The following is a 21,182-nucleotide window of genomic DNA, read 5'->3' as shown; positions in this document are numbered from 1 at the left end:
CGATTTTTTGAAAAACACATTTATCCCATTCAATTTCAATTTTCCCCCAAATTACCGTGAAATTTTCAGTTTTATTTACTGATAATATGATGATACGCAATAGATTTCAACGTAAAAATCCCGGGGTAATGTAGTTGTGAATGTCAATTTCACTTTTGTGGTTTCAGTTTTTAAAAAGAAAGCTGACTAATTTTCTTGACATATAAAGTTGACTAAAATAACCTTACAGTCAAACACTAAGTTTTTTTTCAAAAAAACTTACTTCGGACACCTTTTCAACACCTTTTTATTTATGTTCGCATATATAACACATATTTAATTATTGCATGTGTTAAAATATTTATTTTCAAAAAATTATCTATATGCTTTAAAAATTAAAAAAATCAATAATTTTTTTTATTAAAAACACAGCCGAATATGATTTAAATATAGGCAACGTCTTACAAACTATTTTGTGAAACGTTGGGGAGAAAAATATATATTAATGGTATAACGTGGACTGATCCACGTTACACAAATAATTTTGTATAACGTTGATCAGTCCACGTTATACCATTAATTTTTTTTTTGCTGTGATTTTCTGACAATGCAAAAATAAAAATAAAATTTAGGGTATAACGTGGACTCCTCCACGTTATACCCGTTTTGGTATATAATTAAAAGGCAGCTCCCTTTTGGTTTATACCGTGTATTTTTATGCCCTTTAGGCTCCGGACTCAACTTCTATATACGTGTGGGAATCTCTACGTTCCATGAAGTTCAAATCCTAGGGCATTAAACCCAACATATTGGTAGCCCGTATATATGTATTTATGAACATGAATTTTGTATCTATATTCGTTATTGTATTCCTAATCTTCCATTATGGTTATTAGGAACCCTAGCTTAATCCATGAATCATGAATTCTTCCTCATGTGTTCTCATTATGTTTATATGAAGCTTCATGATTTTATCTAGCAAGTTACAAGCATGTTTTCAAGTTAATTATATAAGCATATATGATTATGATTATGATTATGATTATGATTATGATTATTCATGAATTAAGAACATGTTTGCAAGACTATGACAAGTATCTCATGAAACCATGATCTCATAAGCTATCATGATAATTCACATGTTTTGGGATTTGCTTAGTTAACCGAGAAGGCTCAGTAAAGCCCGAAACTACGTAGCCACCGTAAGATAAGGGTTGTCAGCAAGGAGGCAACACCTTCATTATGCAGTTTGGATCCTTACATGCTTATTATTATTTAAATCTCATATCCCTAGCAAGGTGTGAGTGTTCTGCTAGTAGGACGCAAGTACCAGATTATGTTGTCGATTATACTATAGCATTCCCCACATTACAAGCAGTTATATATACATGTATTTTCATTATTTTACTGTTTTCAAACTTTACTCATGCTCATGTCCAGGTTATATTCTGTTTCAGTTCATGTCCTATACCTATATTGTGCCATGTTCTTCATTTCAACAGGTTTTACATACTAGTACTATTCACCATGTACTAACGTCCCTTTTTGCTCGAGGGCAGTGCAGATACCGATTTTAAGAAGCATACACCTGCGCAGTAGTATCACCTCAGTTATCAGCTTATTGGTGAGCCCCAACTCTCTCGGGGTTCAACATGGAGTCTGCACTAGTATTCAGTTTATGGTAGTCCAGGGCCATGTCCTGGCAGTTAGTATTCAGATATGTTTTAGAGGTTTCATAGACAGATGTTAGTACACGGAGTCAATTGTGCTTTTATGTTTGCAGACTATTACGTTTTCATGATATGTCATGCTATGAGATTACTTCAAGACTTTATTCCGCAATTATGTTTTCATGATTCATTTAAATTGCATCATATAGATTATGTTGTTTTGATGCCCATGTTAACAAGCAAGCTATGAGGTTCGCTCGGACACATGGAAGCAAGGCCCAAGTGCCGTGTTATGCCCAGACCATGGTTCAGGGCGTGACACACATCCTGCTTTCCCCTGTTTTTACTGCATGTGGATCATTATGTTCTCAGACACTTCTCTCCCCTGTCCTTTGTATTTACACACCTCTGCGTATCTGAACTCCGAAGAACACATCTCATTCAACTCATTCACTGCGTATCTATATATGTCTTTGATCTATTCATTGCACTTATCTCTGTGTTGGAACACATTTGCAGACCCAGTTCATGTGTTCATGTGTTTTGTTTGTCTACAATTAGCAGATCATGTCCCCAGACCTAGTTCACCCACCTTGTTCAATAGCTTTGTCTATCATTTTTCGGTGTCTAGTCCATTCTCACTCGATTTACTCAACAGTCTCTAAAGCTGATTTACAATCTTTGTTCATTTATTTTGTCAATCATCAAAACTTGTATGCTTATGTCAACACTAATGTCATCAACATGTTTTTTTTTTTTTTTTTTTTTTTTTTTGCGTCAAAATATCATCCATTACATTCATTCCTAGTGTCTTTAAATTTGATTATGGAGTAATGCTTTATGTCACCTGACGGAACAAAAGTCAAAAGGGTTTCATTAACTGGACCGACCAATACGGACTTGATCCAAACTAGGCCATACCCTCAAGGGAGACAGAATGCCTTGGTTTTTCCCAGCGGCTCAATAGCAAAGCACATAAAACAATTGCTTTTGTTTAAATCCAACCTATACTTATAGTATTGATAGACCTTCATTGGTACCACTACATTATAAGTTAATGGCAGTTGCATTAGTGCCAAATTTTGGATAATTTTGTCAACAAAGTGCAACGTCTGATACACATTACGTATCCTCCTGTTGAGTCCAATCATTTTTGTCATGCTGGATAGGCTCCAAATGCGACTAATAGCTTATACAACCATGACTATGCCTCAACCCTAAGTTATTCGGGGTTACTGGTTAGCTATATATGTCCTCACAATCCATGTTGCTTCATTTAGACCTGTCTCATTTCAATGACAAAGAGATTGAAAGAATGAAAACAACAACAATCTAACTTGCATATATTTTATTGCAAAATCAACCGATACCACTAGACATACTGTTCGTCATAGTTTTCTCGAGCTACCAATAACTTCTATGGTCTACGAAATTGTGATTTGGACAATGATCTCTCAGGATTGGGGAAGACTTCTCAGAATGAATCAAAGATTACAAAGACTTCTCTGTTTGTCTGTGCTGTCAATGGTTTCAGAGATTGGACATCAATGTGATATAAGATTAGTAAGGTAATTAAGGCTTAGGCCCCCTTGCTTGTACTCTTCTCTTGAGTTCGCTTTTATTTTTTAATAAAAAACTAGCCCTAGGCACCACCCTTGCGGATTGCTTAAAAAAGGACTCTCGTTCAGTGCGTAAATGTTTGTAGTACAAGAAGTAGATAACCTTCCACCACTGCATAAAGTTAGCTTTCTGCTACTCTATTCTACAATTTATTATTATATCGAAACCTTTACATTGGATTGGTTCAGAGGAATCAATGGTTACCTACAAAAGTTAATGTAGAAAAGTGAAAACCTACACAGGCTACTATGTTTTGACATTTTGTTACTCTGAAAAATCCGACTTCACCCTGACCTTGAATTCCCCATTTCAATAGCAAGTTGAGTATCCTGGGAAGATCCATCAAAAATTTGTGAAGCATCTGAAGGACTCACCAAGTGCCACTTTCGTGAATGCCCCCTCGCGTCTACCCCGAGCCCTGCTGCCCGAGCAGATGATACTCTCCTTACTGATACTGAAGGCTTGTCATTTTGGTTATACCGTATAATTCCAGCTGTCTTTGTCCTGAAGCTTTGATCAGTTGATGGATGAACTATCTTGTCACGATATGTTCCACTCAGTTGCGGGGATTTTCTAAATAAATTATATACATAAAACAGCAAACAGACAGTAGATGTTGCACCAGAAACTAGATATAAGAGCCAGAAGCTCCCAAGGGTGAGGCTTTCTGTTTCATTAGCTGTCCCAAGGGTGAGGCTTTCTGTTTCATCAGCTGGATCAACATTGTCACAATTCCTTGATAAAGCAAACCAATGTTCTTCCAAGCGCTTAAGCGTACCATCTTGTGTAAGAGTCAGTATGGCTTCAGATACATCACGAGCTAGCGGAGAGCCTTTCTGGAATACCTATTAGCATTAGCCAAGTTATGCAAATGAGTCGAGATCCAAAGTATAGATTATGTAAAAGTAGCAAATGGCGTAGTTATTTTAAAGTTGTATTGTGTACTTACAAAGGCTAGTCCACCAAATCTGTAATTAGGACCAGCTACAACATACTGGTTGCAGTGCTCTCTAAGGAACACCTTCTGATATGGGATTTCAAGAAAGGCTGCTTTGATGTTTCCACTTTCAAGTTCCGTTGGATAATCTTCCTGGTTGCTAATATTCTTGATATTTTGAAGCTCCAGGACTTGCCTCAAATAATCCTTAACAAAGGATTCACCATCACATCCAACGGTTGCGTTTGTTCTCTTTATCCATTTTATATCTTTCACACTTGGTTCCAGTCTTGAAACAGTCAGCATTGAAGTCAGAGAAGCTGTATAACTCGAGGTCAACACGAAGACCAGGAAAAACCAAACTATGACTACAATCTTTGTGTAATTGCTCTTGATATTCTCCCCTGATTATCAGCCAAAGTAAGAAGTGTTAGTAGCTTCCTGCAAGTTTTACTGTTTAAACAAAGCTAATAAGCTTAATACATTATAACCTTATCGAAGAAACCAACATTTCACCGACACTTCATTTAGCCTTACAAATTACAAGTTGTTTGATTTCAAATCATTATGATGGATAGCAATACTTACGGTGAGCAAAAAACAGTGAAGAGAATGTAAACCACATTGCAGTTCCGAGTTGATCTTTCCACCGGCCTCTAAATTCAGGATTGGACTGATGCTCCATGAACCAAACTACAATCATTGTGTAAACTAAGACAGCACCTGTTGCTATCCACATGTTTGCAGTGAAAGGCTTCAAGAACATCAATGCCTTCTCGGATCTATCAAACTTCACTGGAACCACCATGCTCAACCCTGACTCTGCAAATGGCTGTGTGAATTCCACATATTTTGTTCTTTCAGCTAATATTGTCATGTCTCCAACGATGGCATCATAGCTCTGACAGAAGGATAAATATCAAAACATGAAAAAATTACACGAGTCCAAAGCAAAGCCTCAAGTACTAAATGGTAGAAAAGTAGGTGACAAGAAGAAAAACTGACGATGTTGAGGATATCAGAGAGAGAACGCTTACCCCATTAATCACTTGCTGAACCAAATCAGGATATGAGCCATTATATGGTTCAAATTCATAAGGTAGTGAATAATTTTGCTCCAAAATTTTAAGTACTTCTTTGAAAAGATCAATACAGAAACCACTATACTTCTTTTCATTTGTCTCAGCCACAGTTTCAACCTTCACAAATTTCTCAAAAGATGTTCTTCCCGGAACACCAATAATCAATGGTTTTGAATCAGTAGGCATCGCCCACCCTTTTGGGACACGTTTCAATTCTCCCGGCCATTTTACCATACTAGACTTCATGGTACGGGAACCATTAATCCCTATTCTCTCCCCATTTTCAGCTTCAAGAACTTCCGAGAATCCAAACTTTGATGACCAAAATCCAAGTCCTTTATACCTGTTCCCATCGACATTTACAATCCTAAATGTTGGAGGGTGTGGCAGCGCTCCATTGACAAAACTAACATGGCCACTCAAACCTGTGAAATTGCTGGAAAGAATTCTGTTTTTCAGCAACACTGAGTCATTGAAACTCTTTGGACCCAAAGTGTTCACAGCCTTAGTAAAAGCTGCGATACTGTCATATGCTTTTAGAGCATGAATTCCAGGCTCCGAGTGATCTTCCGTAGGATAATCAGACTGGAAAATCTTTTGGAATTGACCTTTAAAATCTTGAAAAGACTTAGTTTCTTCTGCATAGTGATTTTTGATTCCTAAAGCTCCTTGGATAGATGAAATAAAGGATGTGTCAGCAGAATCCAAGAGATCAGCAAGAGAATCAGCAAGTATCCAAGCTGAATCTCTTCCCATAAGTCCAATCTCCTTGGCTTGTTTAAACAGATGAATGGCAGTGGATATTGATGCACGAAGAACGATAAACACCCTTGATTGTTTCCTTAGTAACTTGACAACCTCTCGTCGAACAACCTCCCTTGGATCAGATAGAGAAGATAATTGTGGAAGAATTAGTTGATGCTCTATTTCTGTACCATGATTTCTAAGTGTTTCAGTTAAAACTGCAAGCATACTCGAATCATACATGTCATCTTCATAAATTACTATGACTTTCCTCCATTGGTAGGAACTAACTATTCTAGCTGTACAATTTATTTGGTCCAAGCTGCTTGAAGTCATTTGCACCAAGAAAGGCCATTTAAGCTGCACAAATTCTGGTGTGTAGGAAGCTATAACAGAAGAGATAACTGGAACATGACGCCTTTTCCCAATATCAGCAACTAAAGCTGTTTCTTCCCAAGTTTGCATGCCACTAACTATCATTTTTACATGGTTTTGTTCAACAAGCTCTTCAGCTGCACCACAGTTGTAATAACAATTATGAAATGAGTTTAAGTTCTATGCACTAACAGTTCAAAAAATATTTATAAATCATCTAAATCTCTATGGCAAACATTAATTAGTAACATGTTAAAAATCAAAGTATAAGCAAAAGCAATCGTGCTATAAAAATCTGTATTGTTCTATACAGCGAATGGTATGAAGTAGAAAACCCCACATTACCTGTTAATCTCCGTGCATCTTTATACGATGTATGGTTTCCCTATTAAATCCGCATAAGTATACGGATTTTATAACTGAAACCAAATGTTGCATAACTAATACAAGTATAAATTGTAACTAATACAGGTATAAATTATACAAGAATCAATGTATTATTTTAAACATGATAGAAGGCGGAATAAGTACTAATACGTGTATTAGCAATAGCACTAGAGTATCTAACGACAAAATGCCTTTATGATAGGTAATCCCTAAAAACAATCATTGTACTATTTATTCACCATATAACAATAATCCATGCATTATTTATTCTCCGAACCATATTTAGACCGTCAGTATATAAACTTAAATTCTTATGGAAATTATGCCTTAGACTTGATAGAGATACAGCAAGTTGATAAATGTCAAAAGAAAAGCCAATTATCAAACCTGTGAAAAAGACCTGAATTGTATCCTTGCTGGTGTTCCTAAAATGAACTGTTATAAGCTGCTTGTTCTTTCTTTTGTCATGGTTATAATTCTTTACTGCTATATCTATGGCAGTTTTCTGTTCCTTCCCAATACGGGAATTTATGTCAATAATTGCACCTATTTCTATTGTTTCATTTGCAGTTGCTTTGACAGTTACAAAGGAGATAAAAAGAAAGGCCTCGAGGATGAAGATTATCATGGGGAAGGGCTTAAAATTACTCATGTTTTTTTCTACTTAGCTAAAAAGATATCTTGCTGTGATAAATTAACCACTATATATAAGTATATTTTCTGTACTTGTCAAACGGTTTTTTCAGTTTACATGATGCAGTTGCCTTGACAATGTCTTTGGTCTGAATTGAAAAGTAGGAAGGATGGTCATATACTCGTATACTTTGGCACCCCGTTAACCGAACCGTGTGGACTTGTACAAGGATGAGAAATAGATTCATATATCAGTCTTGGGAATTTTTGTCAAAACTTCGCAAAAGAATAATGCAGTTTGAAATGTATAAGGCCTAGAATGTTGAAATGTATAAGGCCTAGAATGCTGAGGGCGGCTCAATGCACTAGGTGGTTTAAAGTCAAAATATATTAAAAGGCCTTTAAACTTTTTTCTTAAAATTTATAGAATAATGGGTAAAGTTTAGAAAATTATAACTAATGACCTTGAAAATGAGTGATCTTGAACTTTTGAATCCTTTTTGCTCTATACGTTTAACAAGTTTTACCCCATGAAAAGTTTATCTCTAAATATTCTTTGAATGATCTGATAATATAAATTCTCATACACTGATGTAAGGATGTAAATAACTTAAACTCAAACGGAAAATGCATAACACTTTATGCGCTTTATAACTTAAGAAATGCGCTTTATTTATTAATGATACTAATAAGTTTCTGATGTAAAGTATACTTTTAAGAGGTATATATAGTTGTAGAGACAATATAATCATGCTTTTACAAAACTAGTCTTTGGTAACGTGCGTTGCACGTTTATCCCAAAAACATTATGGTATAAAATTTGTATCGCAAATTGTAATTTCAATTCGTACACATATTTTTGAACTTTTTTTTTAGCTTTAAATTAAATATCAAAACATACAAAAAAGGTAATAACTTTTAGTTTGAAGCTAGAAAATATTGTTAACTTGATATTACCTTAGTGATATAGTACTTTAATTTAAACATAACTACACACTCGAACTTATATAAATATACATGCATATAACAAAAATATTTACCTCGTAAAAATTACTAACATTTACGCATGAAAAATAAAAACGAAATTAACACATAAATTTAATCCGATCATGATCGCCCCAACGTTGTCATAAGTCTTATGAATCTTCCATTGACTACACATGAATATTAGAAAGAATAAATAATAAATATATATATACTAGTGCTAATTGACAAAATAATTTCTCGGTGAAAGCATAAACTTAACTGTAGTGCAAGTCATTTAAATGAATTAGAGGTCAGAAAACAAAAGCATAATGCAAGAATTTAAATTTAATAATACAAATGATGTTACCTATTTTTCATGCATGCCTAATGTTTACCAGTGATGTTTGCTATGACATTAACTCATGATAAGTTCACTTCGGCTTTCTTCGAGATCTATGGCAATCCAAAACTCAAGAGAGGTACCACATGTAGCATTTTAAATTTGTCCTGGTGGACAACGTTAGACAAGTTCAAAGGCTTATGATCAAATATCAGGCACAAGCACAAATTAAAAGAATATGAAAATAGTATAGCAATAGAAAACTTATTAAAAAAACCGAAAAGGTCCATATATGCCCGCGGACTATGCGAAATTGCACGCATTTACCCGTCATTTAAAGGTCAGTCCGCCCATTCCCCTAACGTTACTTTTTGCGACACCCATGCCCTTGAGTTAACGAAACCTGACAAAAATATTGGAGGTCAAATTTGTGCAGTTCCACATAGTATAGGGTCATATTTGATCCACTGAAATTCCTAAATATTATGGCACAAAAGCAACAATATGGCACAAAATATCACTGCATTCCAAAACATAAAAAATATTTGCAATTACAATTCATGCATCCATCATTACATTACATCTAAATTATATAACTAAAAGATCAAATGCAATTACAACCATCTTTTAAAGATTGTTTTCACAAACAAGAGCAGTACCATTTTACCTTTTCAAAAGATTTGTTTTACTAATGATAATATCTTCTTCTTTTTTCAATTAGTTGGTGACCTGGATAGTTCTTTCTAGATATTTTTCGTCTTCCCAGTCCCAATATCTATACGATAATGCATGCAACAACTGCCGCACAAAACATAAACATAAAAAAACTTCATTACAGATCCGCCACAAAAAAATCACAAGGAAAAAGAGATAACTTACAGTAGACTTATGACACCTGAAAAAACGTCTTCTGCAGTGCTGAAATTTTGATAGCAATAATAGAGAGAGTATTATATTTTAGGGATTTATATGGTCTTACATAAAATTTAATGTGGTCTGGCCCTTTCGCGAATTCAACGCATAACATAAATTTAGTAGAATTATTTGGAGTCCATGATGTGAGATGGAGTGATGAACCCTTCCATAACTATTTGAAGAACTCGAAGCTTCCGACATTTCATAAACAAGTGAAAGAATAAGAGAGTAAAGTGTGGATTGCACGATAAATGTGGAGTTTCAAAATGCAGTACCAAAAAATCATTAGCTAGCATAAAGTGCACTACAAAAAAAATCTAAGAACTATTGGTACAATAAGAAGTTGTTGCATGCATTATCGTGTAGATATTGGGACTGGGAAGACAAAAAATATCTAGAAAGAATTATCCAGGTCATCAACAAATTGACAAAAAAAAAAGATATTATCATTACTAAAAAAAAAAAATCTTTTGAAAGGTAAAATGGTGCTCTTGTTTGTGAAAATAATCTTTAAAAGATGACTGTAATTGCATTTGATCTTTTACTTGTATAATTTAGATGTAATGTAATGGTGGATGCATGAATTGTAATTGCAAATATTTTTTATGTTTTGGAATGAAGTGATATCTTGTGCCATATTGTTGCTTTTGTGCCATAATATTTAAGAATTTCAGTGAATCAAATATGTCCCTATACTATGCGGAACTGCATAAATTTGCTCTCCAATATTTTTGTCAGGTTTCCGTAAACTCAAAGGGCATGGATGACGCAAAACGTAACGTTAGGGATATGGACGAACTGACCTTTAAACGACGGATAAATGCATGCAATTTCGCATAGTCCGCGGGCATATATGAATCTTTTCCGTTAAAAAAATGAAGAACAGTCATAGTGATTTATGCTTTTCCGTTTGGTGTTGGCTTTTGCATTTTTATAAAATGGTATAGTCCTCTTAGTATGGGAAGAGAACTTGCTCCTCTTTTAAAAGTGGCAAGGGAAGGAGTGTGCATTAAAATGTAACGGGTGTTAATTCTGAAACTGAGGCTGTAAATTGAGGTCTAGCAGAGAGTTTACTGAAGTACTTTAATGCTTTTATAATAGAAAAATGAACTGTTGAGTTTCTATTATTATACCTGTTTGCCAAATTAAGAGGTGCAAATTTGAATACAATAAGAGAAGTGTACCAACATTAAAGCATACAGTACAGCATCAGAAGGCACATATAAAAAATCGGAGAGAGAAAAGAAATGAGAAAAAGGTAGAAAGAAATATAAGGGCGGTTAAATAAATTAGTAGTAGGAGTAGAGGGGTTCAGTTTCAGTATCCAAAAAATGAGAGCGCTATGTTGGAACGTTTGTGTATTCACAGCAAGAAACACCAGTTGTCCTCTTATCCATTCATACTGTAACTCTTCCTTTCCCGGCGGCGATAATGGGCGTGTCCGGCTACGCGTCAGCACTAGAAACAGCAAGTCCGAGCTTTTTCTAGGCGAGGAAGAAGTTGAAAAGGCCTCTGGGACTATGAGAATGAGGAGGTCTAAAGGTGTTGTGGAAGAAGAAAATGAGGATTCGTCCACGTTGCTATCTCTAAGTATGAAACCAGACAGAACCATGGCTTTACTAGATGATTATGAAATGGAGGAGCTTGATTTTGTTCCCCAAAATCCTAATCATCGCAGTGGTTGGCTTGCTTTTCTCCTTTCTTCTTTTTTTATCATCCAGTTATACTATTCTTTCTACTAGTGTATTTGCCACTTTTCGCTTCAGGATACTACTCAGACTATGTGAATTTGAACGGGAACAGCATTTTAGATTACTCCCTCATGTCCATTTTACTTGTCGTCCTTGCGAAAAATAGTTGTCATTTTAGAAAACCAAGAAATGATTAATTACTCCCTCTGTCAAGTATGTTACTTTCCTTTCTGCCCTCTCCAAAAAAGAGTGTCTCTGTCTTTATTTAACAAGTTGTCAATGCAAATATGTTACATGCCAAGTTTGAAACCACAAGATTCAAAGGATATTTTAGTAAACTGCACACATAGTTAACTTTAGCACCGCAAGATTCAAAAGCCTCTTTTTTATTCCTTAAACTTTGTGTCCGGTCAAACTAAGACACTTAAATTGGGACGGGACGGAGGGAGTAATAGTTTTGCACCTTTACCTTGACTCAACAACTGTGGAGAGAGGTTAATGTTGTGAAAAAGAGATAGTAGTATTAAATTGAGATCAAATAATAAATAAGGATATATTAGTCAAATTACCTTTTTAGTTAATGTTTTCTTTAAGGGTGTGAAAAAAAAAAACATGACAAGTCAAATGGACCGGAGGTAGTACTACTCTATATCCAGGAATGTTTCTCACTATTCCCTTCCCTGGATTCAAAATAAATGATTTTTGACCAATATTTTAAAGTATATCTTCGTTTTATCATCTTCGAAATTAGGAGAATTGCAATGTTAAAGTGCTTTCTCATGTATTTACCGTCTTAATAGGAAAAGTGTATTGAAAAGTGTATGTGTGTGTAAATGTATGTGAAGAAATTGGAAAAATTTAAGGAGAAAGTGTGTGTAAAATGTAGGATATGTGGCTGTGCTTGGGAAGCCGAATGTTGGGAAAAGTACACTTTCCAATCAAATGGTTGGGCAGAAACTGTCGATTGTTACTGATAAACCTCAAACTACTCGTCATCGAGTTCTTGGTATATGTTCTGGTCCAGAGCATCAGGTTTGGAATGACTACCACTATGTTTCTGCTGAGCTGCAACATGTCTGAGTTTATTTTATGTCCACATTACTTCTTGGCTGACTCATTGATGTGAAAATATGGCTTACACATTGCTTTGTAGCTGCGGAGCTTCTTTTCTGAGGGAACTTCTTCTCTTATGCAGCAAGATATCTTAACTTTGTTTTCGAAATGCTAGTGTTAAGTAATGATTGCAACATAAATTTGTTTTTTGTATTGCAATGGAAATTTGTCTTTTTAGTTGTTCCTAGTTTTCTCAAAAAGATTTAAGAGTGATGGCTTGTTCACCTTATCTATCAACTGAGCTGTAAGTCTCCTTTGGATACTTTTTCTTTTTAGATCATTAGAGTAATTTCATTAATAAAGCAGCAGCCAGAAGGTGCTGTCAGCTGTCACCCTAAAGCTGAACTGACCCCCCTTTTTTTAAATCTGGAAGGAATCAATCAATCTAGAGTATCATCTACGCAGGATTCGTCCTACACTGAAAATGAAAATTTTGAAGATATTTGAACTCATCAAAAGATATATGATCCTATTTGCCATTATCGACAATGTCCAAAGTGTATACAGTGGAGGTTATCCAAACTAGTCTCTGTGCCTTCTCTATAATTTCTCCCTGCCAGCTATATGTTGTTTCTTTTGAGCTTCCAGGCATAATCCACACTCCATAAATGTTCAAAAACATACTCCATAGTTTCCACAGCTGGTTACAGTGTAGGAAAAGTTGATTTGCAGTCTGTGTTCATAAAAAACAAAGGTGATTCTGCCTCGGTTGATGACTTGCGGAAACAACATCTCTTACATAACCTAAATCCTCTTCTATGAAGGTTGTCCTTTTGATAATTATTATTCAAAAATATCAGCGATGAGCCCCACAAGTATATTCAGAATTATTTATGATTTGATACTTTTGTTTTGGCCATTGAACTGAAAAAAAAAAAGGAAAAGAACTGTGTCACAAGGAATACTTTCTAACAGAGTGCTTGGATATTGATAATTTTATGCAGAATGTATTGTCTAGCGAACCCATCTTTTAGTGCCTAACAGTATTTGTTTGAGCACAAAGTTATTGAGTACTCAATCTTCCAGCTCCTTTACGTTACTTTTGCTTGTAAGTGTAAGACGGGTGGCTAGCAGGTGTTTCTTTTTGGTAGAAATTTTTGTTTATTTAAATTTTACTATTGTCAGAAATCGGAAGAGTTCTCATTTTTGACCTTCTGTTTCTGCGTCACTCTGCCTGTGCATCTGTAATCCATTGTTGCGTTAATCATTGTTACTTGAGCATGCTTGGTTGTTTCATGCAGTCTGCAGCTTATCTTATGTTATCAATATGCAGTCCTTTTTCAGTCATTGCAATTTGCATCCTCTATCTGTTCCATAGACTTCAATTTTTTCTGCACATTTGTATTGCATTGTCTTGAGACTCATGAGCTTTGACTGGGTGTTCCTGTGCAGATGATTCTTTATGATACTCCCGGTGTCATAGAAAAGAAAATGCACAAGTTAGATTCAATGATGATGAAGAATGTCCGGAGTGCAGCTATTAATGCAGACTGTGTGCTTGTTGTTGTAGACGCTTGTAAGGTTCCTGGAAAGGTATGGTTCTCTATTGTAAAGAGCAATCTGGAAAATATGTTATTTTTCTAACTTTTTCTAGAGTTGCTGTTTCAGATAGATGAAGTGCTGGAAGAGGGCGTTGGAGACCTAAAGTACAAAGTACCGACATTGTTAGTCTTGAATAAGAAGGACCTGATCAAACCTGGTGAAATTGCAAAGAGACTTGAGGTAAGATATCTGTTGATTGTGAGATGATTTATTGCGTAGTTCTTGAAAAGACCCTCTACTTAATCTAGTCAGACAAAGTATAAGCTATTTCAGTCAACTTATGCAATTGCTCTGTAGAATCCATCAACTACTTGGCAGTGGCTATTGTCATTGGAATTGGACAAAAGAAATTGTTGTTTGATTTCCTTATCCGAAAGAAAAGAAGTTTTGCATTGTGTACCCGTTTTACATTAGTAATGTATTGGTGTTGAGGTGCTAGAGGTGGATGTATTCTTAGCTATAAGGTCACATAAAACATTGATCTAAGCTAGATGACAAAATTATGAATTTGAGACACATGGGAGGAGTTGTTGAACTTATTTAAATTGGATATTTTATTTCGAATCTAGACCAATTAGTCAAGTAGTTTAGACATTCTGATGTTATGTTTTCTTCCTTTCAGTGGTACGAGAAATTTACGGACGTTGATGAGGTCATACCCGTAAGTGCAAAGTATGGTCATGGAGTAGAAGATGTCAAAGACTGGATATTATCTAAACTTCCTCTTGGGCCTGCTTATTATCCAAAGGTGTAAATGTACTCTGTTTTGATGTTCGATTACCTCTTCTTATCGACTTCTTTCTTGAACATGAAGAAAAATTTCATGACTTTGGAGTCATCTTCAACTTTGATCTGTATGATTTTGGTGGCATTTAAGCTTGTTGAGATCTGTTGGTGTCAACCACTCAATCTGGACATTAGACAAATGACATCTATTTTTCACTAGATAACTGCTTTTCAAAATGAGGGTAGATTGCATCCCTAAGCTCTCCGTGCAACTATGTCACCAATACTTCAAGTAGCTTCTATATGTAACTTTGTTTTCATCTGGTGTTTTTATCTATTTCTATTTACCTCTCTGCCTTCAACTTAAAACTATGATATGTATGCAGTCTGCAAGTGGTGGCCGATTTCTAAAATGAAGTGCGTCTTGGTTTCAAAATCAACATTGATGCAACATAAATTACACCTTAAATTAATGTAATCAATGTGCATTTTCAAGTCTGTTGTCTATAACCACATCAAGGTGAATCATGTCTTTGAATAGGTTGAGGGTAGCATGAGGGAATCAGACTAGGGTAGCAGGGGGAGAAAGGATTATCTTATTCAGTTTGTAATGAAACCTGCACTAGTTGCGATAAAGTAGAAAAGAAGTTGATTGGTGTAATGTCTCCCAAAAAAAAAAAAAAAAAAAAAAAAAAAGAAGAAGAAGAAGAAGAAAAAGAAGAAAGAAATGATTGGTCTATACATTCTAGATGAATCTTCTCTTTGGAGTCTGGGATGTCAGAATGGTGTAGCACGAACATTGAGAAAGTTCGAGGATATATGTATGTCAAGCCAGCAGTTTCTAGTATATACTTAATATTGATCTTCGTCCGTATTAGTGGTCGTTGTCTTGGATTTGATTTTCCATAAAATATTCTCTCTCTGCATCTCTCTTCTTTTTCTATATTTTCCTTAGAGATATGGAAGGTGTGGAGCTTTTCTTTGTTGCCAGGGTAGGGTGGGGAGTTCAAGGTCTTTAACCTGGGAATAAGGTTACCTTTCTTCTTCATATGCATGATATTCACAAGTAACTGCATAGTTTTCGTTTTCCCATTATCTTGCACTCACAACGTTATATTAAGATGAGATTGCACGCACAACGTTATATTAAAATGAGATTGCTTGATGCATTAAAGTCCTGTAGCAATTTTAATCTTTATCCATGTGTAGCCTATAATATAATGTATAGTAGTGGTTAAGGTTCAAGGTATTGTTTCCTTATCAAAAAAAAAAAGTGTATTGTAGTTGCCAAGGTCAATTAACAAGCCCATCATCTTGCTTTCAGGACATTGCTAGCGAGCATCCTGAAAGATTTTTTGTGGCTGAAATTGTCAGAGAGAAGATATTTCTGCAATACCGAAATGAAGTTCCTTATGCATGCCAGGTAAAATTGTGTTTGAAAACTTCAAGTTGATTGGTGAATGCATTTTTTCTACCTTTCCTCTCTGTAGGAATTTACTTCATCATTTTCCAGTTTCTCTAAATAGGCCATACACTCTGCAGGTTAATGTAGTTAGTTACAAGACTAGACCAAATGCAAAAGACTTCATTCAAGTCGAAGTTATAGTGGAGAAAAACACTCAAAAGATCATCCTTATTGGGAAGGTAATAATCACCAGTTAGTTTTTGTGTCATCTGTGTTTGTTATTTGAGATATGCTTTATAACAAAAAAGATCGTCCTTTTTCTATAAGTTATATTAGATTCATCCTTCTTTTATAATGGCAGTTGGCATTGCAACTTTTATTACGACTGCTACCTTGGATAATACGATATAAATAAGCAGTGTCACACCCTCACCCTGTCCTCGGCCCTCCCCCCTGCCTATATCTATCAATATAGACTACAATTTAATCTTGAGTTTTCACTTATATATAGTATTGAGTTATATAGTGTCCCAAAAAGGTATAAAAGGTCATCCAAAAGGTTTATAAAGGTCTTATACTACTTAACCCATTGTCTTAATGTTTTAGATTAGACACCTAGTTCTTTCACATATTTAATAGAGCTAATTAAGTTTTGGCCCTTTTCCACACTTGTAAGTCCAGATTAAAGTCCAGGTATTAACCCCAACAAAAACTTATATTGCGGGAGAGTGTTTAGACATATAATGTCTTATATCGGGTATTAAAGGGCATTTAAAGGGGGTCATACAAGTCTAGGAGAACTCTATCGGTTGTCTTACCTTAAGGTTTTGAGTTAGATGCTCAAATTCTTTCACATATATATTCATAGATACAACAACAACATACCCAGTTGAATCCCACAGTGTGGGGTCTGGGGAGGGTTAAATGTATGCAGACCTTACCCCCACCTTGGTAGGGAGGCTGTTTCTGAAAGACCCTCGGCTCAAAAGAAAACAAGAAAACAAGGGGAGAAAAGTCAGATGCCGACAGGCAAATCAAAACAATGCGAAAATGAGAAAAAACAAGGGCAAAGAAGTCATGATAAAACAGCATAGAGAGACAAGACCCAACACATAAAAGCAGGAAACATAGGGCAATAAAAAGTAGAGCAAAGCTACGCCTACTAGTGCGACAGAAAAGCGAGACTACCTACTAGCCTTCTACCCTAATCTGAGCCCTCCACAACCTCTTATCTAAGGTCATGTCCTCGGTAATCTGAAATAGTGCCAAGTCCTGCCTAATCACCTCTCCTCAATATTTCTTTGGCCTGCCTCTTCCTCTCCTAAAACCGTCCAAAGCCAACCTCTCACACCTCCGCACTGGGGCATCTATGCCTCTTCTCTTCACATGTCCAAACCATCTCAACCTCGCTTCCCGCATCTTATCCTCCACCGATGCCACTCCCACCTTGTCCCTGATGTCCTCATTCCCGATCCTATCTCTCCTAGTGTGCCCACACATCCACCACAGCATTTTCATTTTCGCGACTTTCATCTTCTGCACGTGAGAGTTCTTGACTGACCAACACTCTGCCCTGTACAACAGAGTCGGTCTAACCACCACTTTGTAGAACTTGCCCTTAAGTTTTTGTGGCACTTTGTTGTCACACAGCACTCCGGAAGCGAGCCTCCATTTCAACCATCCTGCACCAATACGATGTGTGACATCATCGTCAATATCCCCATTTTCTTGTAAAATAGACCCAAGATACTTGAAACTTCCTTTCTTTTGAATGACCTGGGTACCAAGCTTCACTTCCACGTCAGCCTCCTGAGGTACACCACTGAACCTGCACTCCAAGTACTCTGTTTTGGTCCTACTCAACTTGAATCCTTTAGACTCTAACGTTTGTCTCCAATCCTCTAGCTTAGAGTTGACTCCGCTGCAGTCTCGTCTATCAAGACTATGTCATCCGCGAACAACATACACCATGGCACCTCACCTTGAATTTGTCGCGTCAATCCATCCATCACCAAGGCAAATAGAAATGGGCTAAGGGCTGATTCCTGATGCAAACCCATCAGAACTGGGAAGTGCTCCGAGTCTCCTCCTATAGTTCTCACTCTGGTCTTGGCTCCATGATACATGTCCTTGATTGCTCTAATGTACGTCACAGGTACATCTTTAGCCTCCATGCATCTCCACAGAACCTCTTTTGGCACTTTATCGTAAGCTTTCTCTAGGTCGATGAATACCATGTGCAAGTCCCTTTTCCGTTCCCTATACTGCTCCACCAATCTCCTAACAATATGAATGGCTTCAGTAGTAGAACGCCCCGGCATGAATCCGAACTGGTTCTCTGAAATAGACACGTCTCTCCTCACCCTCATCTCTACCACCCTTTCCCACACTTTCATAGTGTGGCTTAGCAGCTTGATACCTCTATAGTTGTTACAGCTTTGAATGTCGCCCTTGTTCTTGTACAAAGGGATCATTGTACTCCACCTTCATTCTTCGGGCATCTTCACCGTCTTGAAAATGACATTAAACAACCCAGTCAGCCACTCCAAGCCTGCGCTTCCTGCACTCTTCTGGATACTTGTGTACCTGCGCAGACCTGACCGGAAACCTACTGGGGGAGGATTTCTTGGTGCAGGGTAGAGGAGGAAGAGAAAGGAAAAAAAGAGAAGAGAGGAGAGGAAGCTCTAGCTGGCCGGAAAACGTACTGCCGGTGGTCGTCGGTGTCAGCGACAGAGGAGAGGACGGATAGAGTTGGGGGGGGTGGGGGGAGCAGATCTTACCTTTGGAGAGGGTGAGTAGAGGAGAGAGAGAAAACAAAGAAGATAAATATTTATGGGGTCAAACCTGAAAGACTAGCTAAAGGAAACATAGAGATCTAGGAGAAGCTGCTTTTAGATAGTGAACACCAAGATATATATTCATAGATATATACCTACAAATATACATGTGTATGACACATCTTTGTCTTGTTAAATCTGTTAAAGGCGACAGGTTACTAGGTTGATATTGTCTACAAGTTTCCATGACTCCCGGTATTAAGATACTCCCTCTATCCCAAACACTTTGTCCTCTTTGCTATCTTGTGTTATCCCAAAATTCCATCCACTTTTCAAAATAAAGACAACAATGGTGGCCTACACTTTTCTCCCATTTTAAGATATATTCGCTGCAAATGAAGAAAAGAAGTGAGAGAAAACAGCTCTTTCTATAGATAAAACAAACTTGCGATGAGTCTGTTTCTCACCTATCAATGTTGGGGCTCATCTTAAGTAATCATGTCAACTCATCTTAAGTAAAGAGTGCAATGTCTCGTTTGGGAGTGAAAAATCCTAAAATGGGCAAAAAGGAGTTATGAGGGAAAAATTTAATTTATAAACCCTCTGCATGTATCCAGATTTCCTTGTTTTCCATTTGAGAAATTTTAATAGCTGTGCCACTAATTCCTTTCATTAGGAGGTCTCACATTGTTTTATATTCATAATCTCTGATCTTGACCATTTCAGACATAGTTCACACTCTAGATGCTAAAGCAATCAGTACCCGCTGCAGGTTCCTTCTCTTATTCACTTTTGCCAAGGAGTCCTAGCTCAAGTGGCATGGAAAAGACCTGAGCATTTAGGTCCTGGGTTAGACCACCTAATTATGATCTGACATGACCAATAACCGAGCTCTTTAGGTCCTTGATTAGTCTTTCCCTTAACAAGCAATATATATTCTTGTGTTACATGGCTCTTGATTTGTTTTCAGGAAGGGAAGGCTTTAAAGCTTCTTGCCACAGCTGCAAGGCTTGACATAGAAGATTTCTTACAAAAGAAAATTTTTCTGGAGGTAATTATATTGTCATGATAATCTGTCTTTACAATGGATTGGCAGATTGCAGAGGATATTTGGGTACTCTTACATCGTGGTACTTCGAACTAACGTGCTACACTCTTATATTGTGATACTTCAAACTAATGTGCTGCAGCTGCTTCATCGTACTTCTTGCTGACACAATTTTGCCTAGGTACAACTTTTGAGATAGCTGGAAAAGCTGATTCTCAGGTTAATTTCTTGTTGAAACAGGTTGAGGTGAAGGTGAAAGAGAACTGGAGGCAAAATGAAGGTCTCCTGAAGGACTATGGATACGGGGGCCAAATTAAAGCTTTGTGATTTCAAAATTCTGCTTTGAACTACTATGCAAAGAATGTGAATGATGATCAGTAGATCTTGATGCTCCATGATGAACTAGCTATAATTTCTGTAAATGTTTCCCAAAGTACAACAGGCTAAGTAGGCAAACGGGATCTTGTGAAAATTCTTGATATCAGGATCAGATATCACAAATATCCTTGCGGAGAGGTCATGCTGTGAATGCATCAGATCTTATCTCAGCACTGCCAATCTGATTTCTAGTTAAATGTAGTTGTTGCTTGAGGATGCTGTTGAAGGGAGGAAGAATCTGACAGAAGATGCCCACTCAGCAAGTTAACCTTGGGCGTATGTCGTCTTCTGTCTTTACTGCTCAAATGTTTAACTAATATTGCAATGTTGGTGTTCGAGAGTAACATAATTGCTGATGTGAATGGGAAAAAGTTATAGAGTGTGTGGATTGCTTCATTTCCAGGCGGGAACTGATTGACATCACTGCAAAACATGTTTTTGTGCACAAAATGTTTTGTAAATTTTATTTTGCAGCAGAGATTTTTGTAGGAAATAGCCTTCAGCTGTCACAGGAATGATATATTGTTTTGACATTTCCAAAATTTTATACAGATGTATTTAGTTTTTGGTGTCGATGACGTATTCAAATGTTTATGCAACTGTATTTGGTTTCTCTGCGCTCGACTCTTGAGAGCCACTTTGAGTAGAGGCAAGAGTTTGGTGAAGTAGGTGTTCCGAAGTCAGGAATTTAAGGGTATTCACCATTTAATATATATTTATGAATTAAAAGTAATTTTGACCTAACTGATCACCTATCAGTCTATGTCTACAGTGGTTACTGCCTAAAGGAAGAAAACAATCATGCAAAGGGAAAGGGTAATCGAACAAGTTCTCGATGATTGTTCTTTCTGGAG

General features: G+C 36.6%; 2 protein-coding genes across 2 annotated transcripts; one reads left to right on the top strand and one right to left on the bottom strand.

The window, feature by feature from the left end:
• Positions 1–3,395: 3,395 nt before the first annotated feature.
• On the bottom strand, positions 3,396–7,477 carry LOC132624924 (glutamate receptor 2.9-like). Its single transcript, XM_060339690.1, has 5 exons — positions 7,182–7,477; positions 5,244–6,544; positions 4,795–5,107; positions 4,219–4,610; positions 3,396–4,114 (listed from the first exon to the last, which is right to left on the bottom strand). Exons 1-5 carry the CDS (start codon positions 7,444–7,446, stop codon positions 3,554–3,556), a joined length of 2,832 nt encoding a protein of 943 aa, XP_060195673.1. The 5' UTR covers positions 7,447–7,477; the 3' UTR covers positions 3,396–3,553.
• A 3,459-nt stretch (positions 7,478–10,936) lies between these two features.
• On the top strand, positions 10,937–20,901 carry LOC132621640 (GTPase ERA-like, chloroplastic). Its single transcript, XM_060335976.1, has 9 exons — positions 10,937–11,328; positions 12,226–12,371; positions 13,845–13,985; positions 14,061–14,174; positions 14,617–14,742; positions 16,045–16,143; positions 16,263–16,364; positions 19,873–19,953; positions 20,191–20,901. The coding sequence occupies exons 1-9, from the start codon at positions 10,980–10,982 to the stop codon at positions 20,275–20,277; spliced, it is 1,245 nt and encodes a 414-aa protein (XP_060191959.1). The 5' UTR covers positions 10,937–10,979; the 3' UTR covers positions 20,278–20,901.
• The last annotated feature ends 281 nt before the right edge of the window (positions 20,902–21,182 follow it).

This window comes from Lycium barbarum, chromosome 12 (assembly GCF_019175385.1).
Source record: "Lycium barbarum isolate Lr01 chromosome 12, ASM1917538v2, whole genome shotgun sequence".
In the NCBI taxonomy this organism is placed as follows: Eukaryota; Viridiplantae; Streptophyta; class Magnoliopsida; order Solanales; family Solanaceae; genus Lycium; species Lycium barbarum.
Note: the sequence above shows the minus strand (reverse complement) of the source record. Positions and strands in the feature narration are given on the sequence as shown.